Source organism: Boeremia exigua (assembly GCF_020726555.1).
Source record: "Boeremia exigua strain MPI-SDFR-AT-0100 chromosome Unknown C7974scaffold_9, whole genome shotgun sequence".
NCBI classification, from domain to species: domain Eukaryota; kingdom Fungi; phylum Ascomycota; class Dothideomycetes; order Pleosporales; family Didymellaceae; genus Boeremia; species Boeremia exigua.
The window spans coordinates 1,693,054-1,720,845 of record NW_025763526.1 but is presented as its reverse complement, the minus strand read 5'-3'; the positions used below and the strand labels follow the sequence as shown (position 1 = coordinate 1,720,845).

Sequence of the window (27,792 nt, the reverse complement as noted above, 5' to 3'; positions counted from 1 at the left end):
TCAGCGTTTGTGTCAAAGAGCAGATAATATATGTTTGAACTAAATGTGACCCTGGGATCTCGAGGTCCGATCTGAAAACAGTGGTCAAGGACGATGCAATTATTCCCCTGATCAATCCTTCTTTGTTTCTTGAAACTCAAATTGACTGAATTACGGCGAGGGGCAATAACCGCCACTTTCTACTTCGGCGGCACAATCGGCAGCGTAACATAGTTTTGAGACGACGCGCTGAAATGCAAGTGGTTCCACCCTCCAAACACCTCTTCACTCCGATCCTCAGGATGGTTATGCTGGAAAATCCCACTGCCCTGCGTATCCCCACTGCTGACCTCAAACACCACCTTTCCACCCTTCTCCACCACCACGTTCGTCGGCCACACCTCCACATCCACCGCGTACACGTCTCCCGGTATCACGGGCTGCACGTCGCTGCGGAAGTAGTCGCGCCAGGGAAGGTAAGGGCGGTGCTTGGGGTGCGAGGGGTTTGTTTTGCGCAGGCTGACGCGCAGCCAGCCCTTCGCGAGCGGGATAGGGTCGCCGGCTGTGCCGGTGTAGTGGACTTCGGTACCGGCAGGAGAGATATAGCGGAGTGTGAGGAAGAGATCGATGTCCGAGGGAGTGGGACCGGTGGCATGGGGCGAGAGGGAGACGTTGAGGTGCGCGGTGATGTGGCCTGTGATTTCTGTCTCTTCTTCGAAGGGCGCAGTGGTGAACTGGATTACTTTGGGCTTATCGAGCGTGCCTAGTGCCTCGTATGAGAGCTTCTGAGGGCGGTTTGTTATTGGTTCCACGGGGGTTAGGGAATTGGATGGCGTGAGATAGAACTTGGTGTAGCGTGTGCGGGCAATGGGCCACTCGTTCTCTGTGCGTCTTTCGTAGACCTTTTCCGCTTCGGAGTTGTCGAAGCCGACGTCGCCTTTTCTGAGGACTAGGTCAACGGGCGGGAGCTTACCCTTGACAGACCAGCCGAGTCGATCATCGCCTTTGAGGAATGCGTCGAGGAAGCTACGCTGGATCTCGACTTCCTCTTTGTAGAAAAAGGGCAGGTCGTGTCGGCCAGTGATCAACCGCAGGTACTTGAACTCCGACCCTGCGTGGATATAGCCTTCGATGTTACCGCGAAGGTGAAGTAAGATTCCACCCCAGTTCCCCACGGAAAGCAACGGGACTTCGATATCACTCATATCGTACTCTTTGCTCGCGTAGTACATATCGTCACGGTACTTGGACGCGTTTGTGTCAATGGTCTGATCTTGACGGTTCTTCGCTCGCACCTCATCAGAGAGATCCCCATCTACAGTATCAGGCCCCCAGTTACGAGCCGCACGACCAGGTCGACCATACTGGTTCGTGATAACCTGGCGATTCCTAGACCAGTCAGTGATAAATCATATGCCACACTCGCTGCCAAACTCACCACCAGAAGTCAATAAACTTGTTACTCAAAATCCCGCCATGCCTGCAGCGATCACGGTAGTAGTCACTCATGCCCTCCCAGGGAATGACTGCCGCCAGCCCCTTTGGCCTGCGCGCAGCAACCCGCCACTGCGACCCAGCGTAGTAGCTGATTCCCAACAAGCCCACCTTGCCAGATGACCATGGTTGTTCGGCAGCCCACTCCACCACGTCGAAGAAACACTCGCTTGTGCCGCGCGACATGGTGTCCAGGAAGCCTGGGGACTGTCCGAGTCCGCGCTCGTCGGCGCGCACGACGACATAGTCCTGTTTAGTCCAGTATCCTGGATCAGGTGTTTCCCATGCTGAGTGATCGGAGTGATGTTCGGGATTCACTTCGCCGTAGGACTTGGGGTGGAAGCTGGGATGTTAGCACTCGGCGCAACAGGGAAGTATGCGGAGCTTACTCCTTGTAGTGAATGTCTTTCCCGTACGGGCCATAAGTCACCAGTACGGGGAGCTTGGTGCCTTCACTCGTGGATTTTGGGCGGTAGACATTGACCCGCACAATACCTTGCGAGCTGGTCTTCAGCGGGACTTCGGCATTCTCCTCAAAGATGTACGGGAATGACGTGTCGTCAACCTTGTGCGCTTTCTTCACTTCCAGCTGTTCGGCCATTTTGTCAGTGGTAATAGGTGTGATCGAGATATTTGCTGGCGTATTTGGTATATATTGGCCATCGCGACGCGTGTGGGCTCCGATTGCGCCGACGCGTCTGTGGATGACGAGGTCGGGGTTGACTTCCGATGTGGGGGACGAACGCCCGAGGTCGCACATGAACATCGTCCGAAGTACCGAAACATTTGATTAAACCCTAGGTATCCACATATCACTTGTCACAAATGTGTTTCGGTCGCAATCGCACAGCATTTTGCGTGGTTTCAAATTGATTTTGGTTACGTCGATACCTAGGTATACAGTGCATGCTTTTCAACAAAGTATTGGGCCCTTTACTCTGGATACAAAACCAATACGCCTGGTGATGCCAAATCGCACTCGGACATGTGTAAATAAGAATCTACTGTCTTTTGAATCGGAAGCAGACCTCACAAGAGTGGACACTGCAATGCATCTATTTGAAGCTAAGTGACGCAACTTGGCGTTAACACATCCAGATACAGCGATCAATCCATAAGCACAACACAAAATGCATTTACTCATACCCTCATGCACGACCTCATTTACCCAACTCCTCCATTCTAATGCGACGCAGGCACGCCCTCCATAGTACCCAACTCCTCCCCTAATTTCTCACCGTTAATCTCGATCGGCTGGCTCTCCAGTAGCACAAACACCATACGTGCCCACTTATCCGCACTCGTATTCCTCCACGCATGCATAGTCGCCCTCTGTATTGCGACATCGCCTCGTCTCAGCACCCTCGTCTCCCCCGAATCCAGCACCAACTCAACTTCCCCTTCGATAACAACCCCGTAGTCCAGTGACACCGTGCGGTGCATTGGCGACAAGGTGCCAGGCTGCATGTCCACGAAGCGCAGTACAGAGCCGCCCGAGGCGACGAGGCCCGGGGGCGAGGTGAGAAAAGGCGTGTAAGTCTTTATGTCGGTCGAGTCGGTGAGGTTGACCGGGTGGGTTTTAGTCAGGTAGGGGAGCGCGAAGGTCGCGCCGGGGAGGGACGTCCAGCCTAAAGTTTCATTGACGGCGTCTGAGAAAATGGCCTTTTTGGTGGTGGAGTCGTGGGTTGTGATGAAGCGGTTTAGGCTGGGGAGGGCGTTCTCTAGCTCAGGTCGGGCGGACATGATTGCTGTGAAGATGACTGCAGCGGTTTAAAGTTTGAAGTTGGATTGATTGAATAGATCGAATAGATTGAAATAATTTGTTTGAGAGCCTGCAGGAAAAGAACTACTGGAATGGTGTAGGTATTCAACGCGGAAGTCATTTTGATGACACTTCCCGATGTGGGGGGAGATTCAGGGTCCATCCTCCCCACCAACTGCCGACAAGTACCTGCAGCAGCAACTGCGGGGTCATAGACCGAGCTCTCGCGCGCCGGTGCTCTGAAAGCCCGTCATGAGCTCTTCTTCTAGGATCTGCGGGCTTTAATACGTTCCCTCTTACCGATACCGTGCCGTCCCGCATCGGTATACCTCCCGATGTGGAGAGCAACGGTAGAGCGTCCGGCACGAAAGCTGCACATGCTAACGAGACAAAGACGTCTATTGTCTCTGCATAGGTCATTCAGAAAAGAGTCTCTAATCGTGAGCCTAAACCCAACATTCATACGCAAACGCACCGCGTCGCAACCTCGCAATGGCCGACCCATACACCTCGCACTTCAGCCTTAACAACATCCCCTATGGCATCGGCAGCTCCACCCAGCGACCCTCTCCGCAAGCCGTAACCCGAATCAATGATTCCATAATCTTCCTCGCTGAGCTGTCCACACATCTCGCTTTCTCCTCCATCCACGCCCAACTACCCACCATCTTCTCCCACCCGACCCTGAATGCCCTTGCCGCCCTCCCGCACAATCTACAATCCGAGATCCGCGCCGCCATCCGCAAAACCCACACCGAAAACCCTGAGGCGGCCGCCGAGCCCCTCGAAAATGTGACATTGCACCTCCCCCTCGCCATCGGCGACTTCACAGACTACTCCGCGAGCGCGAACCACGTCCTCAACGCCGGCGAGGCCATTCTTGGGGTCCGACAATTCCCGCCCGCATTCCATGCATACCCCGTCGGCTACGCAGGGCGCTGTTCCAGCATCGTTGTAAGCGGAACGCCGATCACGCGACCCCTGGGGCAATATCTCGAAGACCCGCGGGCGGCGGAGAAGAAAATCGTGTTTGGCGCGAGTCGGGCTCTGGACTACGAGTTCGAGGTTGGGGCTATCATTGGGCAGCCTGTGGCGCCGGGGACGTTTCTGCATGCCAAAGACGCGGATAAGCACATCTTTGGACTCGTCCTTGTGAACGACTGGTCCGCGCGGGATATACAAGGGCTGGAGATGAACCCCCTGGGTCCGTTCAACGGGAAGAACTTCGGCACGTCGGTGGGGCCGTGGGTGGTCACGCTCGACGCACTGAAGGCCCACGAGGTGGCCGCGCCGGAGCGGATGAAGCCCGTAGCACCGTTCATGGATGACGAGGGCGCAGTGAATTATGATATTCGGCTTACGGGGGCAATCACACGAGGCGGTAAGAAGACGACAACTTGTGAGGTGGGGTTCGAGACGATGTATTGGACGTTTAGGCATATGTTGGCGCATCATGTTGTTGGAGGGTGCGGGCTGCGGACTGGTGATCTGATCGCGAGCGGGACCGTGAGCGGAGAACAAGAGCACGAGCATGGCTGCTTGCTTGAGCTGACGAAGAATGGGAAACAAGCTAGCAAGCTGAGTGATGGGAGTGAGTTGAGGTATCTCGCCGATGGTGACGAGGTAACTTACGAAGCTATTATCGGCGATGGGAGCGCAGGTATCGGGTTCGGGGCGTGTGTTGGTGTTGTAAAGCCGGCGAGGCAAGTGTGACGGGCTGCAAGCCCAATAATTCAAGGTCGAGTTTGAAGATCGTAGGCTGTCTGTCGCTTGTGCGCCATTACTGTATTGCACTGGTATCCTGGAGCAGAAGTGGAAGTGAAGTATTCGTTTCATGACCTTTAGATAGCGTAGAATATGGTTCTGCGGGTGATCAGGCTGCCAAACATGCTGTTGATACGTATGTGCCTCTAACTCAGTAGAGACATGAACGATCAGAACAGAGCAGCATGCCAAAGATATGATGCAATTTCAAGCCATCGAGGATTAGTCAGGTGTAACGTAACTGTCAAGAACAGTAAAATGCAGAAGACAGATACGTCGAATGGCTTGCAATTGGTCCTCGATACGTACCGCCTGATTCAGGTTAACAGATACAATACCACAACCGTTAGAGCTAGAATCACGGAGACGATGACAAGTTTCACAAGAAAGACGAGTCTCTCCATGCGCTGTTGGGAGTAGAAGTAAGTATCAACCTCGTCGCACTTCGGTCGCAGCTCGAGAGTAGCAGAAAGCATTTAATAAAAAGCTTAGTGTTGATTCTATGAATAGCAAACTGCTGTACCGTACCCAATATAGCCCTCTAGCTATTTCAGCCACCATACGAAACCAGCGGCAAAAGACTGGGGCATAATAGAGAGGTTCGGTTGCTTCAAGTCGGGACGGCGTTTCTGAGTAGTAGTTGACTTTTCCACGCACAATTGCCCCGTTGGCCCGAGAATCCTACGAAGGATTAGTCGAGACTCGTTGTAGATCTGTGCTAGGAGATACATACAGAGGGCCTTGGAGTTGCGGTTGTGCGTGCACAAGTTTCCCCCCAATTGTTATCGGAAAGGGAGTGGGCTTGATAGTGCCCTTCAGAGTCATATTACTCTTCGGGACCATGGACCCCTCGAAACTGCATTTTTTGACCTCCGCCAGTGGACAATAAGCTTTATCCTGCAGATGGGGTGCCGCGGGATGCTCTAGACTCAGCCACCGGATCCCACTGCCTCCATCAGTTGCACTTTTGAGTGCGAAGAAAAGTCGACTGCGCAGTCAAAATCGCTCATGTAGATGTTACCTCGTGACAAGAGAATGTTTAAAGGTTTGAGATCCTTGTGCCGGATCTGGAACTTCTGGCTGCGCAGATGGGACAACGCAATCACTAGACAAGCGATCCGCGTGTAGACGGGCCACACCTTGTGACCCATCAGAGACTTTCTTCAATACCCAAGTTGCCGGAGTCTCTGCGTTTGGTGTTCCTTTGTGTTGCCACTCGAGTGCGCTTCGTCATCCTCAAAGAACATCCTCCGGGCAGCTGCGCTTTCAAGTGACACTGATTCAGCCGTTTTCGGAGACTCGACAATGCGGCTCAATCCGTTCACTATGGTACTGTAGGCTAACAAAGAACATGTTCACGATGTTCATATACGGTTGCAGAATTCTTTGTTCGCCCATTGCGTCCTGTTCATTGGGAGTAAACAGGCGTTCTTTGGCACGAGCAAAGCATTGTTCATTGCGGCTGCTAACCTCAAGAGTCTCTTCTGAATTTATGATTCCGCCAATTGATGGAAAAAACACCCCTCAACTCACACTAAATCAATAGCAGCGATGTATTCACACAGCCGACGAACAAGCGAAGTCGTGGTAGCACGCAGCAAGCGAACGGGCGAGAAGTATCCTGTTCGAACTTCTCATCTTTCAGCACAGCGAGGTCCATATCTTCACTATATAGACAGTAGTCGTTTGCAAGCGTGCCGATGTCTTCAAGTGCAGGATCACAAGAAGCCACAGTCAATAGGCGATGTCGACAAACATCTAGCTATTGCCATCATTCGATACATGGACAAGTTCGATCTCGAGTCGTGTTTGCAACAAGACTTCTACAGCTTTCAGCAGCAACAGAAGATTCAATGGGCTCTTCGAAGTGTCCACGCTGAGCGTTTCCACTACCTGGGCAAAGACAAAGACGTCGTGTGTCGATGCAACGAGCCCGACCATCTGTCTTATCGGCGGGTCCGCAATGCAGAAATCCAGGAGCTGTGCGCTGAGTTCTTTCTTCTTGAATCGACGCAGACTACATGCAAACAAGAACAATGGCGAGAGATGACAGGGTCGACTCCAACACTTCCAATACAGCCGTTGGCGTCGCTAGCGGCCAACATCCAGCCTAGTAGTAGACCTCCAGCATCGGGAAGCAACGCCTTTGGGTACGATTCTCCCTCAATGGCCGACTTATTGAAAAAACGAGCGACTCGATCTCCCGAATCCCGCAAACATCGTTCACGACTACGTTCGGACCCGAAATCTAGACCGTCCTCATCTGACCAAGAGAACATGGAGCACCTAAGCAATGGACCGAACGGTGAGGCTGATGTACCAGAGGATGTTTGGCGGGTAAGTCGCCCATCTGTGTACTTCGGACAACACGAATTCGAGTCCAATGTGAGTACCCCCATTGGCTCCTCGGCTACTACAGCACGACATGATAGTCACCAGGAGCGTACGCCACGACGACGCCGACCATCTACTTTGGAGCTTGGTGCAGAGGCGCCAGGACTAAGTCAGTATGCTGCTCACGGACGAGGCACTGCAGAGTTTGATGGTCCCATCGCGTATGCCAGCTCCAGTATCTACTCTGGGAATGCGGAATCTGGTGTTGGAGGCCTGGAAGTCAGCCCTAACCAAACTGAACAATCTTCACCAGCAAGCTCGACAGACTTTCCCCCGCATGTGGCAGAACTCCCTTCTCTCGAACGAGCCGCTGAGCTAGATGCAGTCTTTTTTCACTCTCCATGTGTGCCACCCTTTTCACCAGATTTTCCCGAGCTAGAAGGTGGCGCTTTCGAGCATGTTGCCGAGCTGACTGGTCGGAGCTCCAAGGTGCTACCAAAGACGTCAAAGGTGAAAACCTCGTCTCGTCGACTCTCACGCCTCGTCAAGCTACCGTCATCAGAATGCTTGCCTTGCCAGGAAGACTTCTTCCTCAAGCGGGTAGAATTCTGCTCCCGCAACCGCCCAGCACCCCTCGGCAACTGCTCTCTCTGCCACAACTCCCTCGACGTAGCAAACAAACACACGATCCGTCTTCCTTGCGCCCACTACGTGCACCAAGAGTGTCTGGTGTCTGAATTCCGCGTGTCTGACCTGGAGTTCGGCAACTGCCCTTCTTGTGGAATGGCGCTGTGCGAGCGCACACTGCACGATCGCATCGACACCGACCGAGAAGCCATCTTCGGGCAGTCGTTCACCAATCTGCGGGCTGAAGAGCGCATCGACTTGGCGCAGCGCGGTGAGACCGTCGTCTGCTGGTCAGAAGAGGAAGTCGCTGCGACTCAACTACGCTTGCTTAAGGATTACGTCGACAGCCATGCCGACGAACTGCACCGCCAGTGGCTGGAAACTGGCGTCGAGCCGGACTGGCACGGTGCAGTCGTGATACCTGTGGTGCAGCTGTTCAAGGGCTGGAACGTGCCAGCGCGGAAGTGTAGGTACTTCGCCGATCGCGACGCGTTTTACAAGCTGGTCGTGTGGGCCGAGCTGGTCCGTCTGATGAACACGATTCGTGACAGGGCGAAGCGCTTGCAAGGTGAGGTTGTGGCGTTCCCGCAGCTTAATGAGTTGCATCGGAAGTTCATGTTGGCGAAAGACCGATATGAGACTGAGAAGAAGACGTGGCAGACAAATCGCTCGGGCGTCTTGGAGTGCGAGAAGATCGCGCAGGACGCGTTTAGCATGGCTGTGAGCACTCACCTCGAAAGCGGGTCTAAGAAGCTCCACACATGAATAATTAGACACTAAATGTATCGGTACTTCTCAGAATCTGCAGGACCCCTTATTATGAAACAGAGGTGTACATATGAGTAGCAAAGGCCTTCGACTGGCTATATGATTCTGGTTTGTCCTGCAGGGCAACAACGTGGGTATCAACGAACAATAGAGTGATTTGTCAATTTATACTATAGTACCATTATCATGCAGCCTGTCCACGGTCGTAAGGTTCTGCACATATTTTCAACGATTATACCAATATCCACATGCTTGTTTGCTCCGCGCGGCCATTCTTCACTTCACTCTCACTTCTGGCCAACAAAACTTCTCGCCACTCACACACAGAAACAAAAACTCTACACTCCCCAACTTCTGAGCTCAAACTTCGATACGGCAGAACATCAAGGATAGCCACAATGACAGCTCGAACAGCAGGCAAGACCGCCTCACCTGACGGCCACTCAGATCAAGTGCCATCGCAAGAAGACTACCTCCGAGATCTCAGCCTGCTAAAATCCGAGCCGGTCGCCTTGCCAGATACAGAAATCACCTGCGGAATCTGCCTGGACCCCTTCACAGAAAGCACCTCAGGCCCAACAGACGACCCACCCGAACACAAAGACACCGTCGCCTTGAAGCCCTGCAAGCACTTCTTCCACTACACCTGCATCATGCGCTGGCACACCAGCCACCGTCCCGAGCGCGCCACGTGCCCCAACTGCCGCACCCCCCTCTTCACCGCCGCGCCGCTCACAAACGCCCAAATCGCCGAACTACACAGCAGCCTCGAGCAAGAGACCCTGGTGTACTTGGCCCCGAACGACATCCTGGTCCCGTTCGATCTCTTCGTCCTGGGTCTGCACGCCGACGCGGCCGTCGACCAGGAAATCGCGAAGGTGCAGGGGTCGCGTGTCTGGCGGCGCGGCGCAGGGCACGCGTGGGTGGCGCTGTGCGCGAGCGTGCGCGACGCGACGATGCACGTGCAAGGGGAGCTGCGGGCGGTGTTCCAGCCGCACCGGGACACGTTCGTTATGGCGGTGGTGGCGGCGGTGGTGGTCGTTTCGGTTACGCGACACGAGGGCGCGACGGAGTGGCCTGCGTTTGGGAGACTGGTGGGTTGGCTGGATCGGCTGATTGACGGGTACACCGAAGAGGAGTTTCGCGTACTGTATGGCGAGTTTCGCGAGAAGGGGCTGTGGATGACGAATTGCTATTTCGTTGGGCGCGGTGGGAGTTTGTTTGTCCGGGCCAGGGTCGATGCTAAGGCAAGGGTTCGGTCGGTATCGGCTGAGATTGAGGGTCGAACCGAGGTTTCGAGATGGAAAGGGCTCGGAAGGCGCATTGCTCACCTCACTATGTCTGAGCTTGTGCCTGGAGGCCGTCATTTGACCAGCCGAACGCTGTTAGGTGTGCTGAGTAGGATGACGGAAGGGGAGCCGCCGGATTTCCTGTCTTATATGAGAGGAGGGAGGTGGATGGATGGTGATGAACTGGACTTCGGTTGGGATGATGCATTGGTGTTGCAGGACGATGCTGGTCTGGACACTCCACCTGCTTCATGACTGGTGGTGTTATTGCTGCGACTGATTGTAGTGGCCGGATGGTGCAATGATCCCTTCCTGACAGATAGTATGTCTTATCCGTCTTTGCAATCATACTCTGGGAAGATGGGTGCCAAAGCCTTAAGAAAGAACACCAAGTCGACGTTGAACCTTTTTTGCGATGTGGGTGAGCTCCCAGAGCAATCAGTCCAGTTCAAGCCTTGCCGCTGGGCGCCCTCGGTCATGAATGGGTTGGAACTCGTATCGTCCCTGCTTCCAGCCCGAATCCATTAGTAATGGCTTGAGTCCGTGGCCAAAATTGAGCAGGCATAGAGTGGCATTTCCGCAAGCGATAGTCGACAGTAACAAGGAGCACCCTGCGAAGAAAAGCATTTCGTTCTTCATTAACGTTTGTGATCTCGAGCTCTTTTGCACGCCGTGCAAGACGAGGATGCGGCTGAGCAGATACGCTATCTCGCCAAGTCGGATAACCTGTGCAAAATAGTCAGCCTAATGGACCAGGAAGACATAAACCGCAGGAAGACATAAACCGCAGGAAAAGAGCATACAATTGCAGCGATAGCTCCTAATCTGTTCTCTCGTTTTGTGAAGTGGGTCGTCATGCCAATTTGAACTATTAGTAGGGGAATGATGGCGACAGTCAACGGAAACTCTGGGATTTGCCAGTGGACATTGATCGTGCCGTATACGATGATGAAAGCGATGATGAAGTATATGTCCAGCTTCATAAAGACCAGAAGTATCTGTCAATGATTAATCTACAAGCCAGTACGCAGCGAGCATGCAGGCTTACCTGATAGGTGAGATATTTGCGTCGCGTCGCGAGACTCCCGCTGACATGTCTGTATATCGCCCATGCAAACTCGTGATTCAATCTGAACACGAGTATCCAGGAACATAGCATACATACACCTAGAACGATAGTAGAAACTATGAGTACCGGCTGAATGTATGATAAGAATGGTACGTCCGCTTTGACGAGCGATGCCCCGCCAATTGTGGTGGATGTTGAAAGCAAGGTCGCATTGTAACGGGTCTGATCGTAACGCAGGAGGGAGAAAAAGAAGATGCCGACATTGAATGCACAAATGCCGAACAACTGTAGGTTGTTCCGTGCTTGAAGTGCGTCGAAGGCCAGAATTGCAAAGTAGACATTGCCGAGGACGAATACAGCGAAATTTACCGGGACGACGTATGCGCCTGGCACTTGGTAGACCTCGGGTTTGACCCAGGAGAGGAACCGTAAGAGTATCACTCTGTCAGGGTATTAGTGGTTTCAATTCTCGATAGGATAAGCTTCAGCTCACATATCAAGGGCGCTTGTGCTGATGGCTTGAGTAGCTGCTACTACAAGGAATGCCCATTCTATCACGCTACGAGGCACGTAGGGCATTGTCAAGCTGCTGCTGCTAGCAAGATGGACAACGATTGACAGGAAATCAAATCGCAGGAAACGAGTGAGTTCGGTCCAGTGATGTCGAACTAACAGCCACAATAATAGCAGATGCAGCGTGATCGTCCTCAACGCCGAACTGCATCGCCTCACCGATTTTTCGGCTCGTGCTTCTAGCGCGAAACCGTATCCCTCAGCACGTCCGTGGTCCGAGCATCGTTGCAGTTGCACGGAGGCATCTGCATGTGCTGAATTTAATACTGAGAGCCTCGAAGGTTGTCCCTTCTTTCATGTACAACGCTAAACCTCAGGATAGTGGCAGTGTGTGAAACGGGCGGGTAGTTCAAACCAATCAGGCTCTGGCGGGACGTCAGTTCGGAAAAGTGGGGCGAACGCTCTCGGCTGCACATTCGGTGTTCTTGCTCTCCTGAACTCACAGCCTGACAACGCTGAAGGCACGGGCACAGGAGTTGTTGGAGAATACAATGAATTAACTCGTTCATCAAATCACACTGTCTATAATAAGGTACTTGGCCAAGCTACTCAATTTTTCACAGCGTCCTTGTCGTCACCCTGCGCTACGGCAGGTGGGAATTCGCGAGAGTCTCTGGCATCATCCGGCACCTTGCCCTCGATACTTGTCCTCGCAGCCAACTGCTCAGCAGCTCCAGGCGCGAAATCACGATACTCGGCGCTTGTTCCAAGCCTGAAGCCAAGGTAGACGGTCATGAGGAACACAGCACAAAGCATTCCGAAAACGGTCCAGTTGCCCATGGGGTAATTTGGACCGTTTGTGCTGGGGAACAGGAACGGAGCACTGATGCCACCACAGTTGGAAATTGCGATAGTCACACCAGTTGCGAGAGCTGTTGCTGTGGAGCCAGAAACGGTAGCCGTGCGGTGAGCCAGGAAGGGCATGACCGCCGAGTTCGTACACGCGATTAAGAAGACGGCAACGTAACGTCCGATCCAGTTCTTCACCACAGCCAGAAGCAGGTACCCAGTCGCGACAAGAGTTACACCAGCAAGAGCGTGACGAATGCGCTCCTTCGAGTAGTCGGAGTGTATACAGTTTCCAAGGATGATGAGCAGGGCGAACACATTCGGTGGTACAGTGAGCAGCTGCGCAGTGTAACCCTTGAATCCCAGGTTGGCAATAATGGTAGGCGAAAAGTAGGAGAATGCGTTCAGGCTGTTGACCATGAGGAAATAGCTGACCGCGTATACCCAGAAGAGTGGATCAAGAATTGTCTGCTTGGCAATCTTCGCGTTGAATGTCTTGTCTTCCTTGTTCGGTGCGAAAGGACCCATTCGAGCAACTGCAAAAGCACGCTCCTCTTCGGTGAGGAACTTGGCGTCTTGGGGGTAGTTGGGCATGAAGATCCATACAATGGCACCGAAAACAACAGCCGGGATACCAGTAAGCACGAATAGCCACTGCCAGCCAGCGAGGCCTGCTTTGCCGTTCAGGAAAGAGATACCGGTCGCCAGAAGTCCGCTGAAGGCTCCAGCAACCGCAACGGAACCGGCGAAGATAGCAAGTCGCGTTGCTCGTTCCGACGGCTTGTACCAGTAGCAAAGGTACATGACGACACCTGGGAAGAATCCGGCCTCTGCAACACCGAGGAAGAATCGGATCGCAAGGAGGCCGCCGAAGCTCTTCACAGCGCATGTACAGATGGTGATAATGCCCCAGCTAATCATAATTCGCCCGATCCAGACCGACGGCGTAAAGTACTTCATGGCAAAGTTGCTGGGCGCTTCAAAGATGACGTACGGCACAAAGAAGACGGCGACAGCGATGTTGTAACGGTTTCCGGTAAGGCTAAGCTCGTGGACGATATTGCTGGCAGGAATGTCATTGTTAAGGGTGCGTGCATTTCCCAAATTGACCTTTCAGGGTGTCAGTAATACGGCTTCAACTTCAGGTGTCCACCACTCACTCTGTCCAGAAAGTTGATCAGGTACGAGATACAAATGAATGGCAAGATGCGCATGTCAATTTTGCGCACAATGCGCCTCTCCATGGCCTTGTCATTAAGATCCGGGATGTATGTTGACCCGGCAGCCAGATTCATTTCAACATTGCCTTGATCGGCATGTTTGACGTCCGTGGTGGTCATGATGGGCACACTCCGGATTGGTGTACGAATGGTATATTCGACAAAGGCGTGTACATGATATTTTGGGCGAGCACCCGCCGCTTTTTGAATTCTACATACTACACTCAACACCCCAACAAACGGCGCAAGTAGAGAAAAAAACTGTCGCGATGAAAGATAACGGAGATAGAGCTGTAACGCGCACAGCCAAGATGATAGAACGTCGGTCCTTCTCCACGTTGTTATCAACGATCGCTGTGGGGAGAAGGACCAATGGGCACCCACGGGGTACTGACCTCGTCCACTCTATGACAGGCCGGGCCGACATCGGAACAGTACTCCGCGAGATCCGATGTACTGCCGGGCGGATATCCAAGGCGCGACTTGGGGTAGCTCCACCGGAACATCGCAATTCAGTCATTTCGTTTCGTCAAAGGTCCAAGCGTCTCCGACATGTTATCTGCTCAGCGACAGCGAGTTCTTCCGGCCTACGACGTTCATACGAGCGTCGAACCAGTTATGCTGCAACAAATCCGCGGAGGCGTTCAGCGCTCCCGTAGTCAACCGTGAAGAATTGCTAGTTGTATTGGGGGGTGGACAGAACAGACCTGACATGCTCGTATCCAGGTTTCCCGTTCCTTACTTGCCATGGGGTTTTCTGATCTATAGACACACTCAGTGCTACAATATGTAAGAAACACTGTTGCCCCATCTCTTAAGACAACCAGATTTCAACATTGAGATCCTTTAGGTGAGCGATTGGGTGTATTCCAGAGTGCAGAATTTGATTTGACGTTGTCGCTGATTTGGTTGTGAAAACAATTTGAACATTAATCGAGAATACAGGCTACAAACTATGAAAATAGACCATACAGAATATGCGATCCGTCATCACCGCATCTTTAATCCCCGCTTGTGCGCTACAGTCCTTTAAACCAAGATCCGAGAGATCACGGTACTAAGCCCGGCTTCCTCGTAGGCGTCGTCGATCGTGCCCTCGGCTTCATGCTCATTGAGGATGTCGATGACCCTCTGGTACTCCCCAATACCCTCATTCTGGTATTCTGCAAGCTCAGCCATGGCTTGGAGGGTGGCCACTACCATCACGAACCCGGCTGCAGTGCGCGGCGAACAGCCTCTGAGGTGCAAGGTGGTTCGCAAAGCCGTCTCCACATAGCGCTCCCAATTGGGCGTGAGTCGCGTGAGGAAAGGGAGATGGAAGTCAATGGCCTCGTACATCCTATCGAGGGTCATCTCGTCGTAGGCCGAAGCCAGTCCTTCCCAGCCCAGAGGGTCTTCTTGCTCTATCTCCTCCACGGCACCGACTTCTGTGATATTGAACAATACCGCGCGGCACATAGGGCACGTCGCTTGCCCTGTCTGAGATTCAAACCATTTTTGAAGACACTCTGGGTGAAAGACGTGGCTGCAAGGGGTTGAGACAGCCTTCTCGTCGTCACCGACGAAATTAAGTCGGCAAATGGGGCACTCGTCATCTGCGCTGGCGAGGACGGCGCAGCATTGTGAGCTCAGAAAGTTGCTAGCCATTTTGGCTTTTGTGAAGGTGTGTACGGGAGTGGTGGTTGGTGGGTGGTGGTGGGTAGCTGGAAGTTCAGCGAGAAATTTCTTTGGCTTTCGCGGCAATCTGTGCAGGCGTGGTGGCTGATATGGGAGCGTAGGCAACTGTAATTGTGAGAATGATTCTGATCAGTAGAGCGACTGCGAGAGGATATATACCTGTCCGACGAGCCCTAGAAATAATGGTAGGTGTCCGAAAACTATCCCGAACCAAACCTTGTAAAATTTGTAAAAATCACCCGCAGACCAACCTACAGTTTCAACACAACACAACAAATATGTCTTCACATGCGCGTATTTTACATTTGGAAGCGTGATCATCAGCCGCTGTGCACTTTTCTCGTAACGAGATCGAGCCCCAACTCTGGTTCCATCACATCAAAGCCTATCCCCACTGCTAGTTCGACTGACCGTGAACCAGCGTATACGTCCTAACAGTTTCTGATCTTCATATAAACTTCTCTTCCAGAGCACACAATACCTTTCCATTCACGCACAAAGTCACTCCCATCACAGACAATATCCAATATCAAGTTCTCAAATTCACACCCACTTCTGACACAATGAAGTCATCCAATCAAGCAGCGGGCCGCAAGGGCATTGCTACGCCATCTCTCGATCGTGCTCAGAAAGCTGAGCATCTCCGGTCGAGTAAAGCACAGGGCGTCAGCAAACTCGCCAAAGTCTTCAAGAAGCACCAATTTTTCCTCAGGACTCCGATCCTCAAGGAGTCCGAAAAAGATCAAAGACTTATGTTGAGAGAACGTAAGCTTATCGCTGCATCACCGCCAACAGTCGACGTCAGCCGTACATGCACCGGCAAGAAGACGCGTTCCGAGGTCCAAGAATTTCATCAAAGTCGCGTAGAAGCAACTGATGCAAGTGCTCAAGCACGCACGGAGATCGATCCTCATGACAGCCAAGTCAAGATCGTTCATCTCGGGAAGTACACTACAAAGATACCAACCTTCCCACACGTGTTGACCGACTTGAGCACCATCATCGCCACGCTGCACTTGTATCCTCAGGTTGAGGTAGACATGGAGGCTGGAGTGTACGGGGTTCTGCGAATTCGGTCCTTCAAGAAGGGGATTTGCGACCCTGATTACAAGGCGCTTGCTAAGACCGCGTCGGCTCGTCACAGGGCGGCTATTCGCTGGCAAAATAGGCAACAGAAAGCCTAAGTAGGAGACAGACAAGCAGTTTGGCGAGATTCATCGCGTCCCCTGATTCCCTCTCTGCACTTCGCGTCGAGTTTTATTTGCTATTTTCACCTGTGTAAATTCCCAAAAGTTTGATGTTTCTGTCTGACTCTTCGCCTGAGTATTACTACTGTACCTGTCGCCTCGAGTTTTGAGGATCGTTGTGTCAAATAACTAAGTAGCCTACTGTAGTCTTAACTATATAATATTCGATTCACTTCAATGCTTCGTCTATAGCTGCCGGTACTGATAGCTGACTGCCTTCTTTCCAATGCTGCCTCCATCCCACGCAAGTGCCGCTTCACTTCTATGCGCAATGCTCGCTTTCACCTATAGTTCTAGCTCCACCACGGAGCGAACATGCTCATCGTCCTACTTTCACTCTCGCGCCAAGAATTCTTTTATTGTGTTACTTCCGTAGTCACTTTATATTCACTTTACACTAGCGAGCTCTCTATTGTGGTCATTACTTCCTCAGTCACCTCGCGCCTTCTCTTTCTGTCTTCCACCACCACACATATCATCACCAAATCCCACATCATACAGAGCCAATCGCTACTTCCGTACCCTCAGTGACATCTTATATCTGTTTTGTCTCTGGATCCTGCCGTACAGCGCGATTAGACGTCGGCAGCATGGCTTCACCCGTTTTCACAAAGCATGCCAAGCGCCACCGAGAAAGTGATGGAACAGACGATGAATGTATGCCTCACGCAATGCGAAGACGTCTTATTAGATACGGAAAGCGGCAGACAGCATTCCAGAAAGTTCCCAGCGAGCAGCAGCACAAGGCCGCAAGGCCGGCCGGAACTTTGAGTGGTGGATTTACTACAGTATCTACCATCGAATTCCAGTGCTTGGATATAATAGCCCAGACAGCTGTCACGGTAAGGCCATCCTTGGATTTCGACGTAGGAAATCATTAACAGAAGTTAGGCCGAAGACTTCTCAAGCCCATACATGCCTTACAACCCACCACCGAGACCAGAGGTAGGAGGATATATTACATCAGTCTCCGGTCTCCCCATCGGTGCGCTCGAGACCAGTATCGAAGACCTGGTGCCTCTCCTCAGATCGGAGCGCTCAGGGTCAACGCGGACACTCGATACCCGCTCTGAGCTCGAAAAGTTAGCTTCCACGAAGTACTGCACATTAGCCACACTTCAGCTTTCCAAAGAGCCGCGCAAAACCATTCCGGGCATCTCACAATCTTATAAACACCCTTTCCACAAGTTGGTTGAGATGTATACACCAGATCAAATCTGGACACTACGTCATTTGAAACCGACACAGCGACAGCGAGTGTATCTCAGCTTTAGATCTCTCTGTAAAGAGCTACTGGACCAGGAAACCAATTCCTATAGATTCTGGAGCATTCTCGACAACATAAAGTCACTGTCTTCATTGTTGTACCACAGAGAAAGAGAATTCTATCGTATCTTCTGCAGACGGCTGTTCAAGTTTGGAGAGTACAATAAAAAGGACCACGATAGATCGTGGGGGAATATTCTCCGGTTTCAATCTTTCGATACACGCATCGATGAGGGTGGCAAAGTTCGAATTGTGGGCTATTCACCAGTCCCTCCTGTGGTGCCAATAGTACATCCTACAAGTCCGAGTGAGAAAGGCAATGACTGCGACAGTCTGTCAGAGATGGGCACTCCAGGCTCTTCAAAAGATACATCAGTCTGCTCATCACAGTATGAGACGGTGGCAGAAATGGCACGAAAGCGTTCTATCGAAGATGTGGTATCTCTGGATGAGCCCATTCGTCCGCTGAAGAAATCTCGCGGTACTACAAACCCATGTCCGATGGATTCTTCCGACCACAGCTTAAAAAGTATAGCGTCGACTACGAAGCGACCCAGACCATCAGTAGACAGCCATGCTATTGAGCAGGTCCAGGACGTTGAGGACGCCAGCGATCCTTCAACCTGGGCACAACTGCCTAACAAACCAGGCCGCTACCGTTGCACTCACAGATCCTTCGATTGTATAGAAGGTAAGTGCAACGCAGCACATGTCTGCTGCAGGGACGGCTTGACTGCCGCAGCGAAGCGAGCGTCATTCAGACGAGCAGCGAAGCGAGAGGCGAAGCAGGCCAAAGGAAACAGAGATAGGATGGAGTCGATAGCACGTAGCTATCTTTAGCCCACCTGTATTCACCTTTACCCTTCCAGAGTTGGTAGAAGATACAACGAGAAGTTTCGAGTGTCTCCACTTGTTACTACAGAGACATCCATGAACGGTGGCCAACAAATGGAGGCATTGTGGGTAGTGGCTGCGTACCCCAAACCCTTTCAGAAATGTAGCTTTTACCTGTATATTACACTTACATTCTTCTCTTATTGAACATAGACTCTGAAGTAGGTAACACTGCCTAATTTAGCTGCGTGTATCTTTACAGGAAGGAACAGGCTGTTGATGGAGCACATCTCGGCATAGCGTAGAGGAAAACAGTATCTACACAAGCAACATGTAGTGAACAAATGACACTGTGTGTGCGCAATAAGTTGTGTCGAAAGTTTGTCGTACATTATGAGAATTTTAGCCCACACAACACAGGGATGGAAAGTTGCTCACAATGCAAGACTAGACATATATGCAATGTATTAATCCCAACTGTACCTTTTGTTCTAGCTATAGAAAAACTGATGATACCAAACATGGTATCGCAGTCCCGAAAGCGTTCCAACCCAGACGAGGAACAGTCTGAGCGGCGGAAGCGCCCTCGTGTACAACATAACAAGTCGTCTACATCAGACCACTCATCCACGGAGACTCCATTTCCATCACGTGGAGCAAAGCGAAAGTCCACTGACTTGAAAGATGGTAAGACGAAAGACGCAAAACAAGCAATTGATGCCCACGCAGTCTACAACGCCGATAAGGCGGAGATAGACGAATGGTACGATTTACAGTACTCGCGGAGACTAGGCATACCGGACGACCAGAAGCGTATGCATAGCAAAGATAAGTGGTTTGTGAAGGTTGATGCGTGGATGGAGCACAAAGGTATAGTGCAATCCCCAAAGAAGCGCAAACTGGATAACAAAAAGCCAATGATCGATGAAGAGGAGGTTGACCGTCGCAAGCGACCTGATCGCACAAAGTATCCAGAGGACACCGTGCCAGTCCCAGAATACCCGTTCGACAAGTTGGCCGATTTTGTGCCAATGGCAAACGGACGCTATGTGTGCTACCACTCTAACCGCAACCCGCCGCTTGACTGCTGCCTCAATGGCCTGACAAGAAGCGCAAAAAAGCACTCCATCCGTAAAGGTCTGGATATCTGGAAAGCACGAGTCGAGAAACTCATCGATCAGGGCAAACTGAACTACAAGCACAAGACCTGGGAAAATTGGGCTGTGCAAAAATTACGGGAGAAGTACCAACCAGAACTGTACCGAGATTTAAAGGCGAAGAAAGCCGAGAAACTGGAGCAGGAAAGGGAAGGACAACGAAAGTTCCTTCAGGCGAAAGCCGACGCAGAGGCCAATATTGCAGCGCAGGAAGCAGCTCGGCGCGTGCAGAAGCCCTCTAAGCAACAGCAACGCCCTCCGCCTTCTCCGACAACCCAGGTTCAAAAAGAACCCAGTGTTGGGCATGTATCACGTCCCATCGCACCGATACGGGTTCGAAGCCCAGCTCAAGCCTCGCGAGCTAAACAAGAGCCACAGCCCACGCGCGTCGCGACGCCAGAACCACCCTCACCAGACCATAATCTCGAAATCCAGGCTCCAACACCCCATCAGAACACTACCACATCTGAACTGCCGTCTCGTGAGCAAGACAATCAACCGTCTGATGGAGACTCCCTTGACAGCCTTTTTGGAGACACGGATACGGGGGTTTGCAACAGCCCTGCCGAAAACACGGACACTGCTCAACAGGTAGACATCCCGGAAGAGACACGTCCTGATAGCTTTCTTGAGGAAACAGAAACCATCGAAGGAGCGCGTGTCGGTGAGCAATCTACCCCAAACGTACCTTCCGAGATCTGGGACCATGAGCGCGTAGATAGTGGGTTGGAGCGCCTGCTGTCTACATTCCCTCTACAATCGTCAGGGTCAGCACCACCAACACAAAGTTCGGCACCCCAAAGTCCGGCACCCCAAAGTCCGGTACCTCATAGTCCAGCTTCCCAAGGGTCACTATCGCTACGCTCTGAGAATTTCTACTTAGCCTCGCTGTCTGAGACATTCGCTACGGATAATTCAGCTGTCAACGGTGAGATGCAAAATATTCTGGAGCAGGTCTACCAGCCTAGTGTGTCTGCATGGCAGCACTCTCCGGAGGATGAAGCGCTTCTGCAACAGACGATCGAAGGGTCACAAGCAGACTGGCAGCGATACTGTGACTTCTTTGCGAATGAAGTCGACGAAGAGGAGCAGACCTAGAACTGTACATACCTGGCCAGCTCTTACTACTGAGGCTAAGGTTGACGAATCCGACTTCGGAGCCTCCTGCCGAGGAGAAACTGGCAGTGCCATATTCTGATGATCCAATCGGACAACAATGATTTGCGCAACAGAATGCTAGACTTGCTACAGCACATGCCGAGAACTTGGCTTAATCCCGATGAAGCATGTAGGCGCTCCAGGGAAAAGAAGTCTTTGTTCAACAAAGACTTTACGTGTACAGCAGAGGTATCAGTGTCAGTTCCGTAAACAAAGATCCCGAATGCTGAAAGACCACCACACAGGCGGTGGTATGTTAACATAAAAGAAAGTAGAGCAACAATGAACATTGAGACCTCATTATTGGGCCAAGAAAACTAGAATAAACTTGCTTTGGTATGTGAGTGTATCCAACGAGCACCTGCGTGTGACAAAGTGGGGCTTTCCGCGCTGTCCGCGGCCCGCAGCATTGCACTGTCACGCTGTAAATACATCTGAGACTTGGCAGTCCAGACCCGATGAACGACATTGCCGCTGAACGTGGCGCTGCGAAGGATCAATAGGCAGCGTTTTCCACGTTTTTTGCAAGCAGGTTTCACGCCTGCCGTCCGCGTCATCAGAATCAGCAGTGAATTGCCGCCGATACCGGAAAGTGCCCAGATGTGATGTGGCATTCGACCGACATTGTCGCGAGTATTGCCCCAGGACTGGGTCAAGAGAAGATCACGCTTTGATCTCATCCGAAACAATAGTTCGAAAAGTCGTAGCTATAGCAATGAAGTGAGGTGTCGTTGATAGAAAGCCCCCGATCCTCCCCACATGGCGTTCCCTAGCGAGGGGCCCATGCGCAATGCCGTGCGATGCTCCATCCGTCATCCTGCATCACGTCCCTACCTTGTCACCTGCATCTTGACTCTACCTTGTCACCTGCATCTTGACTCCTCACGCTGATTGATGCTGCACAGGCTTTAGATAGAGCGGTGCAGTATTGCGACATCCCCCTATCTATCGCGCATCCCTTCGCCCGCCCCATACAGACCGCACCCGTTCAGCTACCCGGAGCGCGTCAGCCCGATATCGCTTCGCTATTGTCGGCGCTGTACTTTGCGCGCACCTAAAAGAGAAGGTCTCCGGTACCTGTGAGATAGTCGACGACGATTCGCTCGCGCGTAGCAGCCTATCACCGCGTTGTAAATCCAATCTGCTCGGGAGCTAGGCGCAGGTTGGAAGGTGCCACTGGGAGCAGCTGCCCAGAACAGCAACCAAGACAACCCGCGGTGCTGCCGAAACCCTACAGTGCGACATACCAAGGCATATGCTCTGGTCTTGTAATCGGGGCTGTACGAATAGGATCGTGGACCGCACTGACACGGAAGATTTTAGGCGCGCCCGTGTGGGGAAGCTGCTTTTATAGTGAAGACGACTTTGCCTCCTGGTTGAGTTGGATCAACGGATCTACCTCCCATATGCGCAGCTTCCACAGCAGCAGGTATAGTTTGGAAGCCGACATGGATCCTCCGTCTACTTCAACGCCACTCTTGGATCTGCCTGCCGAACTTATCCAGCATATTTTTAGTCATCTGCAGCTTTCCGATCTGCTCACTGTCAGTCTGGTCAACCGTGCACTAAACGAGCACGCACAGCAGGATACTCTATGGCAGCCTTTCGTGCAGGAACAAGTCCCGGGATATCAAGTACCCAAGCCCAAGGACCTATCATGGAAAGAACTGTATCGACAACACCACCCATACTGGTTCCTCGCTAAGAACAAGCTCTGGTTCGCCGACACCGCACACACTGGCAAGCTCCTCGTCGCCCGCTACGACCACCGGATTAATGCAATCGAAGCATATGCTCTCGTGGCCGAGCGCCAGCAGCCCATCATGCAGACATGGGCATGGAACCCGGAAGCCATCATTCACACGTTCCAGCCACGCGTGCAACTCGACATGGTCTCGCCCGTCATCCGTCTCAACGGGGCCTCCTACGATCGCGTGTACGGCGACCGCCTGCAGCACGAGATTCACATGGACGTTCACCACGAAGCACCGCTGGCATCAGCCGGCATCCACTCCAGACTCATGCTCACCCGTCCGTGGCCCAAAGATATAACCACCAACGCAACCCCCGTCTGGCCACCCCTGATTCTGCCCTGCGCCGAACGAACCCGCAACGACGCCTCGCCTTCCAACTTCCGCCACACCGCCAGCAAGCCGTCGCGCATGCACGAGCTCAGCAGCTTAACATTCCGGATCCGCAAGTGGATGGAATTCGCGTCGCGCGCCAACGGCGTCTCTATGCGCATCGGCGAGGACATCACGACCTTTGCCACACTGCCGGAGGAGAGCTACACGCCGACGCCGCAGAAGCCGTGGCAGGGCCTCTGGGTCGGCGACTACGCCGGCCACGGCTGCGAGTTCCTGCTCGTCACGCAGCCCGACTCACCACGGCCTCTGCCGGAGCGCGCCGAGTGGGCCATGCGCGCGCGCGAGCGTGAGGGCAGCGTGAGTAGCGCGGGGAGCTGGAGCACGGCGCCGACAGACGCTGATGGCGCGCCCGTGTCGTCGCCCCCCTCGTCAGATGATGACGATGAGGCATTGTTCGAATCCGCAGACGACCTCGAAGATAGTGTCGCGACACTACAAGGCGCAGACATTCGCGCCGAATACGACGTGCTGGACGCCGAGGACGAGACAATGGACGATGAAGACAGGGTGTATCAGGGCCGCATCGAGGCGATCAAGCTCACTGGCGACCCGAATATCCCACGCGGCGAGTACACGTTCATTGCACCTGATATTGGGCCGAACGGACTGATCCGCGTGGCGACCGAAGATATGTTCAAGGGTGCGAGGGTGGTGAAGAGCGTGGGGCACATCGCCGCAAGGGGGTTCAGAGATGGTACGTGTAGTATGGGTGCATAAATGACGCAATGCTGACAGTCACAGATAACTACATGACCTCGCAACTCCTGCTGATCTCCCACGACCGACTTGCTCAGTACTGGGAGACGTTCGGGCACGTGTCGTTCTACCAGCGCGTCAACGTCGACGACTTTACGAAGGTCTGATGTTGGGATTCACATCAGGTGCACTGTTGAGCGTCTCAAACCGAACGTACCAAATCGAGCATAATCCAAATGTTCGCCACGGGAGCCATACCAACCAAAAGGTGACTTGAAAAGTTGACTTTATGTTTGGACCGAGCATACCACAAAAAGCCAACAAAACATATCCAGCATCATACACAAATGACGACTCTCGAAGCAGATGGTTGACGCGAAGTCAATGCCTTCATAGTTTTGGCGTTCATTCACACCCAACTGCGAAGGGGAAATGCAAAGGGACTTTGAGGAAAACGATTGGTGCTGTGGACAGCTTCAGCACCCTTCCAGTGGAGGACCCTTTCCGCGTCCGAGTATCCGAGCTCTGGCATATTATTATTCGGTCCGGCGTTTTGGTGTACCGGCGTTTTTACTGACTGTGCGCCAGTCCCAGACACGATGGCCGTGGAACATGAGATAGGGTAAATGTTAATATCGTTGCTACAGCACAGTGATTTATTACTGGATGAGGCAGCGGAGGGAGAACAAGACTTGTTCGGACGGGGTGTGGTAGAATTCGACGAGATGTCTATCATTTGCACACATATAATTGACTACTGCATTAATTCCACAACCATTTTACGCGTGGACCCTTTTCAACTACAGCCAAGACGAGCGCTTTGACTCCCGTGTGATCAGGAAGATCAAGCACGCGACCATGTTGGAGGGGCAAGATAAGCTCACAATGCAGGCGTCGATCGCGTTTCCCCGCCAAAATCGAGACCCCGGTCGAAAAAAACGCGACCAACGTCATCCCTACAACTAGTGGCGTCTGCGAACAATGCGCCTCTGTTGACGTCGAACCCTCTCGCTGTAGCGCCTCGTCTTTATATTCCTATACACCATCTTCTGTGATACCCTAGATTTCATCATGGCCCCTCTGCACGAGAGCTACGAGCTGCGGGTAACCGCCGGCGCAACCTACGACCGAACAAAGCACCAGGACGTGCTCGTCAACTCGGAGAAGCCCCTCCACATCTCGTCGGACCTGATCGATGCGCAGATCTACATGCGCATCAAAGACTACCGGGGTATATCTGCCTCAATCCCTCCGCACACGCCCCTCTGACCCCCGCCAGGCCTCCCCAAAGGCTCGCCCGCGACCTCGCCCTACTTCTCCACGCCCCAGCACCCCTACGACCGCTACTCGATATCCTTCTCGTTCGTGCCCAAGCACGACATCGCCGGCGACAAGCTCGTGTTCGGCAACGACTTCGAACACCCGATCCGCGACCGCCTGCCGCCGCTGTTCGACAAGGCCTTTGCGGTCGTCAAGTGGTGGATCGACCCGGGTCTCGACGGCGACGTGTACAGCGACGAGCCGTATCTGTACGGCCCCCTGCTGTCCAGCATCAATGTGCTGCGCATCGGCGATAAGAAATCTAGTGCTGACCCTGCGCCCGCCGACGCCGACGCCGACACCGCCGACGCTGCCGATGCCGCAGACGCAACAGTGTACACCGAAGGCGCCTCGGGCTCCGGCGAATCGATCCGCAAAGCGCACAGCATCCCCGCGGGCTCTGCACAGCGACAAAAGTATTTCCTGACGCCAGCGAACCGCGCGGCGTTTACGTTCGAGGCGGGCCGCGAGTACCAGTGCGACTTCTTCAATCCGTATCTCGACTTCAACGAGTTTGCGCTGAAGATCGGGTACGGGCTGCCGAATATTAGCATCATTGGGCACTGGGATGGGCAGCCTCTCCGGTACGTGTGCCCTCTCTCGAGCATCTCCATTTCTAGTATCTCTTTCTTCTCTCCACTCCCTCCTTTCCTTGTCGTGCTTGTTGTCCCGTGCCACGGCGGTCGGAGGAGGGCGAAGCAAGAACGCGCAGTACGGACGCGGACGAGGAAAAGGTTGAAGAAAAGGACGACAAAGAGAAAGAGGAGAACTCATTTTCTTTGCGCGCCCCGCTGACGCCCGACTAACCAGCCCGCACTCGCTCAGATACACGCTCAAGAACAAGGAAACCAACACCGAGCTGTTCGTCGTCGTGATCCAGCTGTGCCCGACCGCGCAGGCGGTGGCCGAGGGCGCCAAGAGCGCCGAGGAGGAGTTTGCTGAGGTGCATGGTGGGAAGGCTGCGGAGGGGGCAAAGGAGGGAGGTAAAGAGGGGGCTAAGGCTGAGGGGGCTGCGAATGACGATTTGGATTAGAGGGGTGGGAGGCTGTACGATAGTGCATAGTGGCGTTTGTAGAGGTTGGGTCAGGCGCGAGGGTTTAGACTGGGGGGTCATAGTACGAGGTCGACGCAGATTACTTTCAATGTGCAGCGGACTACAAGCTATGTGAGGGTATCCAACAATGTCACGTTTTGGTATCTACGATCTACATTTATGGCATCTAGCCAAGATCTACAAGCGCTTGCAGATATCATCGATGATATCGTTCGTCTTGCCCTTGCCGCCCAGGTCGGGCGACAGCAGCTGGCCCTCCTCGAGATTTGCATCAACGGCCGCGTAAATCGCCGCAGCCGCCTTCTCCTCGCCCATGAACTCGAGCATCAGCGCCGTCGACCTGATGGTCGCAATCGGGTTCGCAATGCCCTGGCCCTCGATGTCCGGCGCGGATCCGTGGCACGGCTCGCCAATCGCAAAGTCGCGGCCGACGTTCGCCGACGGCACGAGGCCCAGCGAGCCGACCAGCGCCGCCGCGCCGTCGGACAGAATGTCTCCGTACAGGTTGGGCGCCACGATCACGTCGTAGTCCTGCGGCTGGCGGAACAGCTTGTACACCATCGAGTCGACAATCTGCTCCTCGACGCTGACCAGCCCGTACTTCTGCTCGGCCAGCGCGCGGCGCGCGGTCTCGCGGAAGAGTCCGTCGGTTTGGGACAGCACGTTGGACTTGTGCGTCACGGTGACCAGCGGGCGGGAGTGGATCGAGGAGGCTCCTGCGTCGCGCACGCGTTGGCGGCGCAGTGCGATGTCGCCCGCCATGGCGGAGATGTTGTACGAGGCAGTCTCCGAGATACGCTTGATGGCCTCCGCGATGCGGGAGCCGTCGGCCGCTTTGTACGTCTTCTCCTCCTTGACGTAGAGGTCCTCGGTGTTCTCACGCACGATGACGAGGTCGACGGGGATCTTGGCGCCGGCGATGGACTTGACGGGGCGCACATTAGCGTAGAGCTGCAGGCGCTTGCGCAGCGCGACAATGGGGGACGAGTAGCCCTTGGTCGCGACGCTGGGGGACGACACGGCGCCGAAGAGCGCACCGTCGCAGTCGGACTTGAGCGCGGCGACGGTATCTTCGGGCAGAGCGACACCCTGCTTCTGGAACGTGTCCCAGCCGGCTTCGTGGTGCGAGAAGCTGAACTTCAGGCCGAACGAGGACGGGAGCGCCTCGAGGATGCGGCGGCCGGCGGGGATGACTTCGCGGCCAATGCCGTCACCGGGGATGAGGCCTGCGCGTCAATTAGCTTCTGATATGTAGGACCAGGCGATTAGACTCGTACGCACCAATTCTCAGAGTGCGGGCGGCCATTTTGAGCTGTTGTTGGTGAAGCTGTGACGCTGTCAGAAGTTTTGGGAAGTCGCGCTGCCGAGACCGGAGCTTTGACACGGCAAGTCGAGACGGGCCACTCCACGGGGACTCCTTCCCCACACCACCACCGTGCTAATGTTTCTCTGTCTAGATACACTGCGCTTGATGTTCACCAACAAGTGTCCATAGGACTTGGAAGAATCAAGTATGGTAAGAAACATGTTTACGATTCGCTTGCTTCACCAAAATGCTAGAGATATTG

At 53.4% G+C, this 27,792-nt stretch overlaps 13 protein-coding genes across 13 annotated transcripts; 7 read left to right on the top strand and 6 right to left on the bottom strand.

Annotated features, from left to right (window-relative positions):
- Positions 1-179: 179 nt before the first annotated feature.
- C7974DRAFT_458816 (X-Pro dipeptidyl-peptidase protein) lies at positions 180-2,109 on the bottom strand (the record flags this gene model as incomplete). Its single annotated transcript, XM_046146092.1, has 3 exons — positions 1,863-2,109; positions 1,418-1,816; positions 180-1,368 (listed from the first exon to the last, which is right to left on the bottom strand). Exons 1-3 carry the CDS (start codon positions 2,072-2,074, stop codon positions 180-182), a joined length of 1,800 nt encoding a protein of 599 aa, XP_045995026.1. The 5' UTR covers positions 2,075-2,109.
- A 546-nt stretch (positions 2,110-2,655) lies between these two features.
- Positions 2,656-3,216, bottom strand: C7974DRAFT_315916 (uncharacterized protein; the record flags this gene model as incomplete). Its single annotated transcript, XM_046138533.1, has 1 exon — positions 2,656-3,216. One exon carries the CDS (start codon positions 3,214-3,216, stop codon positions 2,656-2,658), a length of 561 nt encoding a protein of 186 aa, XP_045995025.1.
- A 511-nt stretch (positions 3,217-3,727) lies between these two features.
- On the top strand, positions 3,728-4,948 carry C7974DRAFT_364206 (uncharacterized protein; the record flags this gene model as incomplete). The annotated part of the gene is made up of 1 exon (XM_046139783.1): positions 3,728-4,948. One exon carries the CDS (start codon positions 3,728-3,730, stop codon positions 4,946-4,948), a length of 1,221 nt encoding a protein of 406 aa, XP_045995024.1.
- A 1,602-nt stretch (positions 4,949-6,550) lies between these two features.
- C7974DRAFT_315826 (uncharacterized protein) lies at positions 6,551-8,725 on the top strand (the record flags this gene model as incomplete). Its single annotated transcript, XM_046138529.1, has 1 exon — positions 6,551-8,725. One exon carries the CDS (start codon positions 6,551-6,553, stop codon positions 8,723-8,725), a length of 2,175 nt encoding a protein of 724 aa, XP_045995023.1.
- Positions 8,726-8,878: 153 nt separating this feature from the next.
- On the top strand, positions 8,879-10,496 carry C7974DRAFT_235961 (uncharacterized protein). The gene has a single exon (XM_046137454.1). It carries the CDS (start codon positions 8,977-8,979, stop codon positions 10,270-10,272), a length of 1,296 nt encoding a protein of 431 aa, XP_045995022.1. The 5' UTR covers positions 8,879-8,976; the 3' UTR covers positions 10,273-10,496.
- On the bottom strand, positions 10,364-11,858 carry C7974DRAFT_235957 (uncharacterized protein). Its single transcript, XM_046137453.1, has 4 exons — positions 11,580-11,858; positions 11,066-11,528; positions 10,821-11,015; positions 10,364-10,743 (listed from the first exon to the last, which is right to left on the bottom strand). The coding sequence occupies exons 1-4, from the start codon at positions 11,663-11,665 to the stop codon at positions 10,456-10,458; spliced, it is 1,032 nt and encodes a 343-aa protein (XP_045995021.1). The 5' UTR covers positions 11,666-11,858; the 3' UTR covers positions 10,364-10,455.
- Positions 11,859-11,947: 89 nt separating this feature from the next.
- On the bottom strand, positions 11,948-13,953 carry C7974DRAFT_235925 (MFS transporter-like protein). The gene is made up of 2 exons (XM_046137452.1): positions 13,609-13,953; positions 11,948-13,558 (listed from the first exon to the last, which is right to left on the bottom strand). The coding sequence occupies exons 1-2, from the start codon at positions 13,786-13,788 to the stop codon at positions 12,209-12,211; spliced, it is 1,530 nt and encodes a 509-aa protein (XP_045995020.1). The 5' UTR covers positions 13,789-13,953; the 3' UTR covers positions 11,948-12,208.
- A 559-nt stretch (positions 13,954-14,512) lies between these two features.
- Positions 14,513-15,331, bottom strand: C7974DRAFT_458809 (uncharacterized protein). Its single transcript, XM_046146091.1, has one exon. The coding sequence runs from the start codon at positions 15,313-15,315 to the stop codon at positions 14,698-14,700; it is 618 nt and encodes a 205-aa protein (XP_045995019.1). The 5' UTR covers positions 15,316-15,331; the 3' UTR covers positions 14,513-14,697.
- A 577-nt stretch (positions 15,332-15,908) lies between these two features.
- C7974DRAFT_378570 (uncharacterized protein) lies at positions 15,909-16,529 on the top strand (the record flags this gene model as incomplete). Its single annotated transcript, XM_046140416.1, has 1 exon — positions 15,909-16,529. The coding sequence occupies one exon, from the start codon at positions 15,909-15,911 to the stop codon at positions 16,527-16,529; it is 621 nt and encodes a 206-aa protein (XP_045995018.1).
- A 2,684-nt stretch (positions 16,530-19,213) lies between these two features.
- Positions 19,214-20,947, top strand: C7974DRAFT_458805 (uncharacterized protein; the record flags this gene model as incomplete). Its single annotated transcript, XM_046146090.1, has 1 exon — positions 19,214-20,947. One exon carries the CDS (start codon positions 19,214-19,216, stop codon positions 20,945-20,947), a length of 1,734 nt encoding a protein of 577 aa, XP_045995017.1.
- A 1,508-nt stretch (positions 20,948-22,455) lies between these two features.
- C7974DRAFT_415745 (uncharacterized protein) lies at positions 22,456-24,017 on the top strand (the record flags this gene model as incomplete). Its single annotated transcript, XM_046143922.1, has 2 exons — positions 22,456-23,848; positions 23,896-24,017. 2 exons carry the CDS (start codon positions 22,456-22,458, stop codon positions 24,015-24,017), a joined length of 1,515 nt encoding a protein of 504 aa, XP_045995016.1.
- Positions 24,018-24,637: 620 nt separating this feature from the next.
- C7974DRAFT_399958 (uncharacterized protein) lies at positions 24,638-26,334 on the top strand. The gene is made up of 3 exons (XM_046142460.1): positions 24,638-25,081; positions 25,130-25,754; positions 25,996-26,334. Exons 1-3 carry the CDS (start codon positions 24,922-24,924, stop codon positions 26,201-26,203), a joined length of 993 nt encoding a protein of 330 aa, XP_045995015.1. The 5' UTR covers positions 24,638-24,921; the 3' UTR covers positions 26,204-26,334.
- C7974DRAFT_399955 (3-isopropylmalate dehydrogenase-like protein) lies at positions 26,335-27,554 on the bottom strand. Its single transcript, XM_046142459.1, has 2 exons — positions 27,506-27,554; positions 26,335-27,450 (listed from the first exon to the last, which is right to left on the bottom strand). The coding sequence occupies exons 1-2, from the start codon at positions 27,528-27,530 to the stop codon at positions 26,402-26,404; spliced, it is 1,074 nt and encodes a 357-aa protein (XP_045995014.1). The 5' UTR covers positions 27,531-27,554; the 3' UTR covers positions 26,335-26,401.
- Between the last annotated feature and the right edge of the window lie 238 nt (positions 27,555-27,792).

Excerpts from the sequence above, each read along its gene's own strand:
- C7974DRAFT_235961 (XM_046137454.1), top strand. The coding sequence starts at position 8,977 with ATGCTTGTTTGCTCCGCGCGGCCATTCTTCACTTCACTCTCACTTCTG.
- C7974DRAFT_235957 (XM_046137453.1), bottom strand. The coding sequence starts at position 11,665 with ATGCCCTACGTGCCTCGTAGCGTGATAGAATGGGCATTCCTTGTAGTA. Across the intron at positions 11,016-11,065 it reads GCAAATATCTCACCTATCAG|ATACTTCTGGTCTTTATGAA; the intron begins GTAAGCCTGCAT and ends AATCATTGACAG. Across the intron at positions 10,744-10,820 it reads TAGGAGCTATCGCTGCAATT|GTTATCCGACTTGGCGAGAT; the intron begins GTATGCTCTTTT and ends TATTTTGCACAG.
- C7974DRAFT_235925 (XM_046137452.1), bottom strand. The coding sequence starts at position 13,788 with ATGACCACCACGGACGTCAAACATGCCGATCAAGGCAATGTTGAAATG. Across the intron at positions 13,559-13,608 it reads TGATCAACTTTCTGGACAGA|GTCAATTTGGGAAATGCACG; the intron begins GTGAGTGGTGGA and ends ACACCCTGAAAG.
- C7974DRAFT_458809 (XM_046146091.1), bottom strand. The coding sequence starts at position 15,315 with ATGGCTAGCAACTTTCTGAGCTCACAATGCTGCGCCGTCCTCGCCAGC.
- C7974DRAFT_399958 (XM_046142460.1), top strand. The coding sequence starts at position 24,922 with ATGGCCCCTCTGCACGAGAGCTACGAGCTGCGGGTAACCGCCGGCGCA. Across the intron at positions 25,082-25,129 it reads GCGCATCAAAGACTACCGGG|GCCTCCCCAAAGGCTCGCCC; the intron begins GTATATCTGCCT and ends GACCCCCGCCAG. Across the intron at positions 25,755-25,995 it reads TGGGATGGGCAGCCTCTCCG|ATACACGCTCAAGAACAAGG; the intron begins GTACGTGTGCCC and ends GCACTCGCTCAG.
- C7974DRAFT_399955 (XM_046142459.1), bottom strand. The coding sequence starts at position 27,530 with ATGGCCGCCCGCACTCTGAGAATTG. Across the intron at positions 27,451-27,505 it reads CGCCCGCACTCTGAGAATTG|GCCTCATCCCCGGTGACGGC; the intron begins GTGCGTACGAGT and ends ATTGACGCGCAG.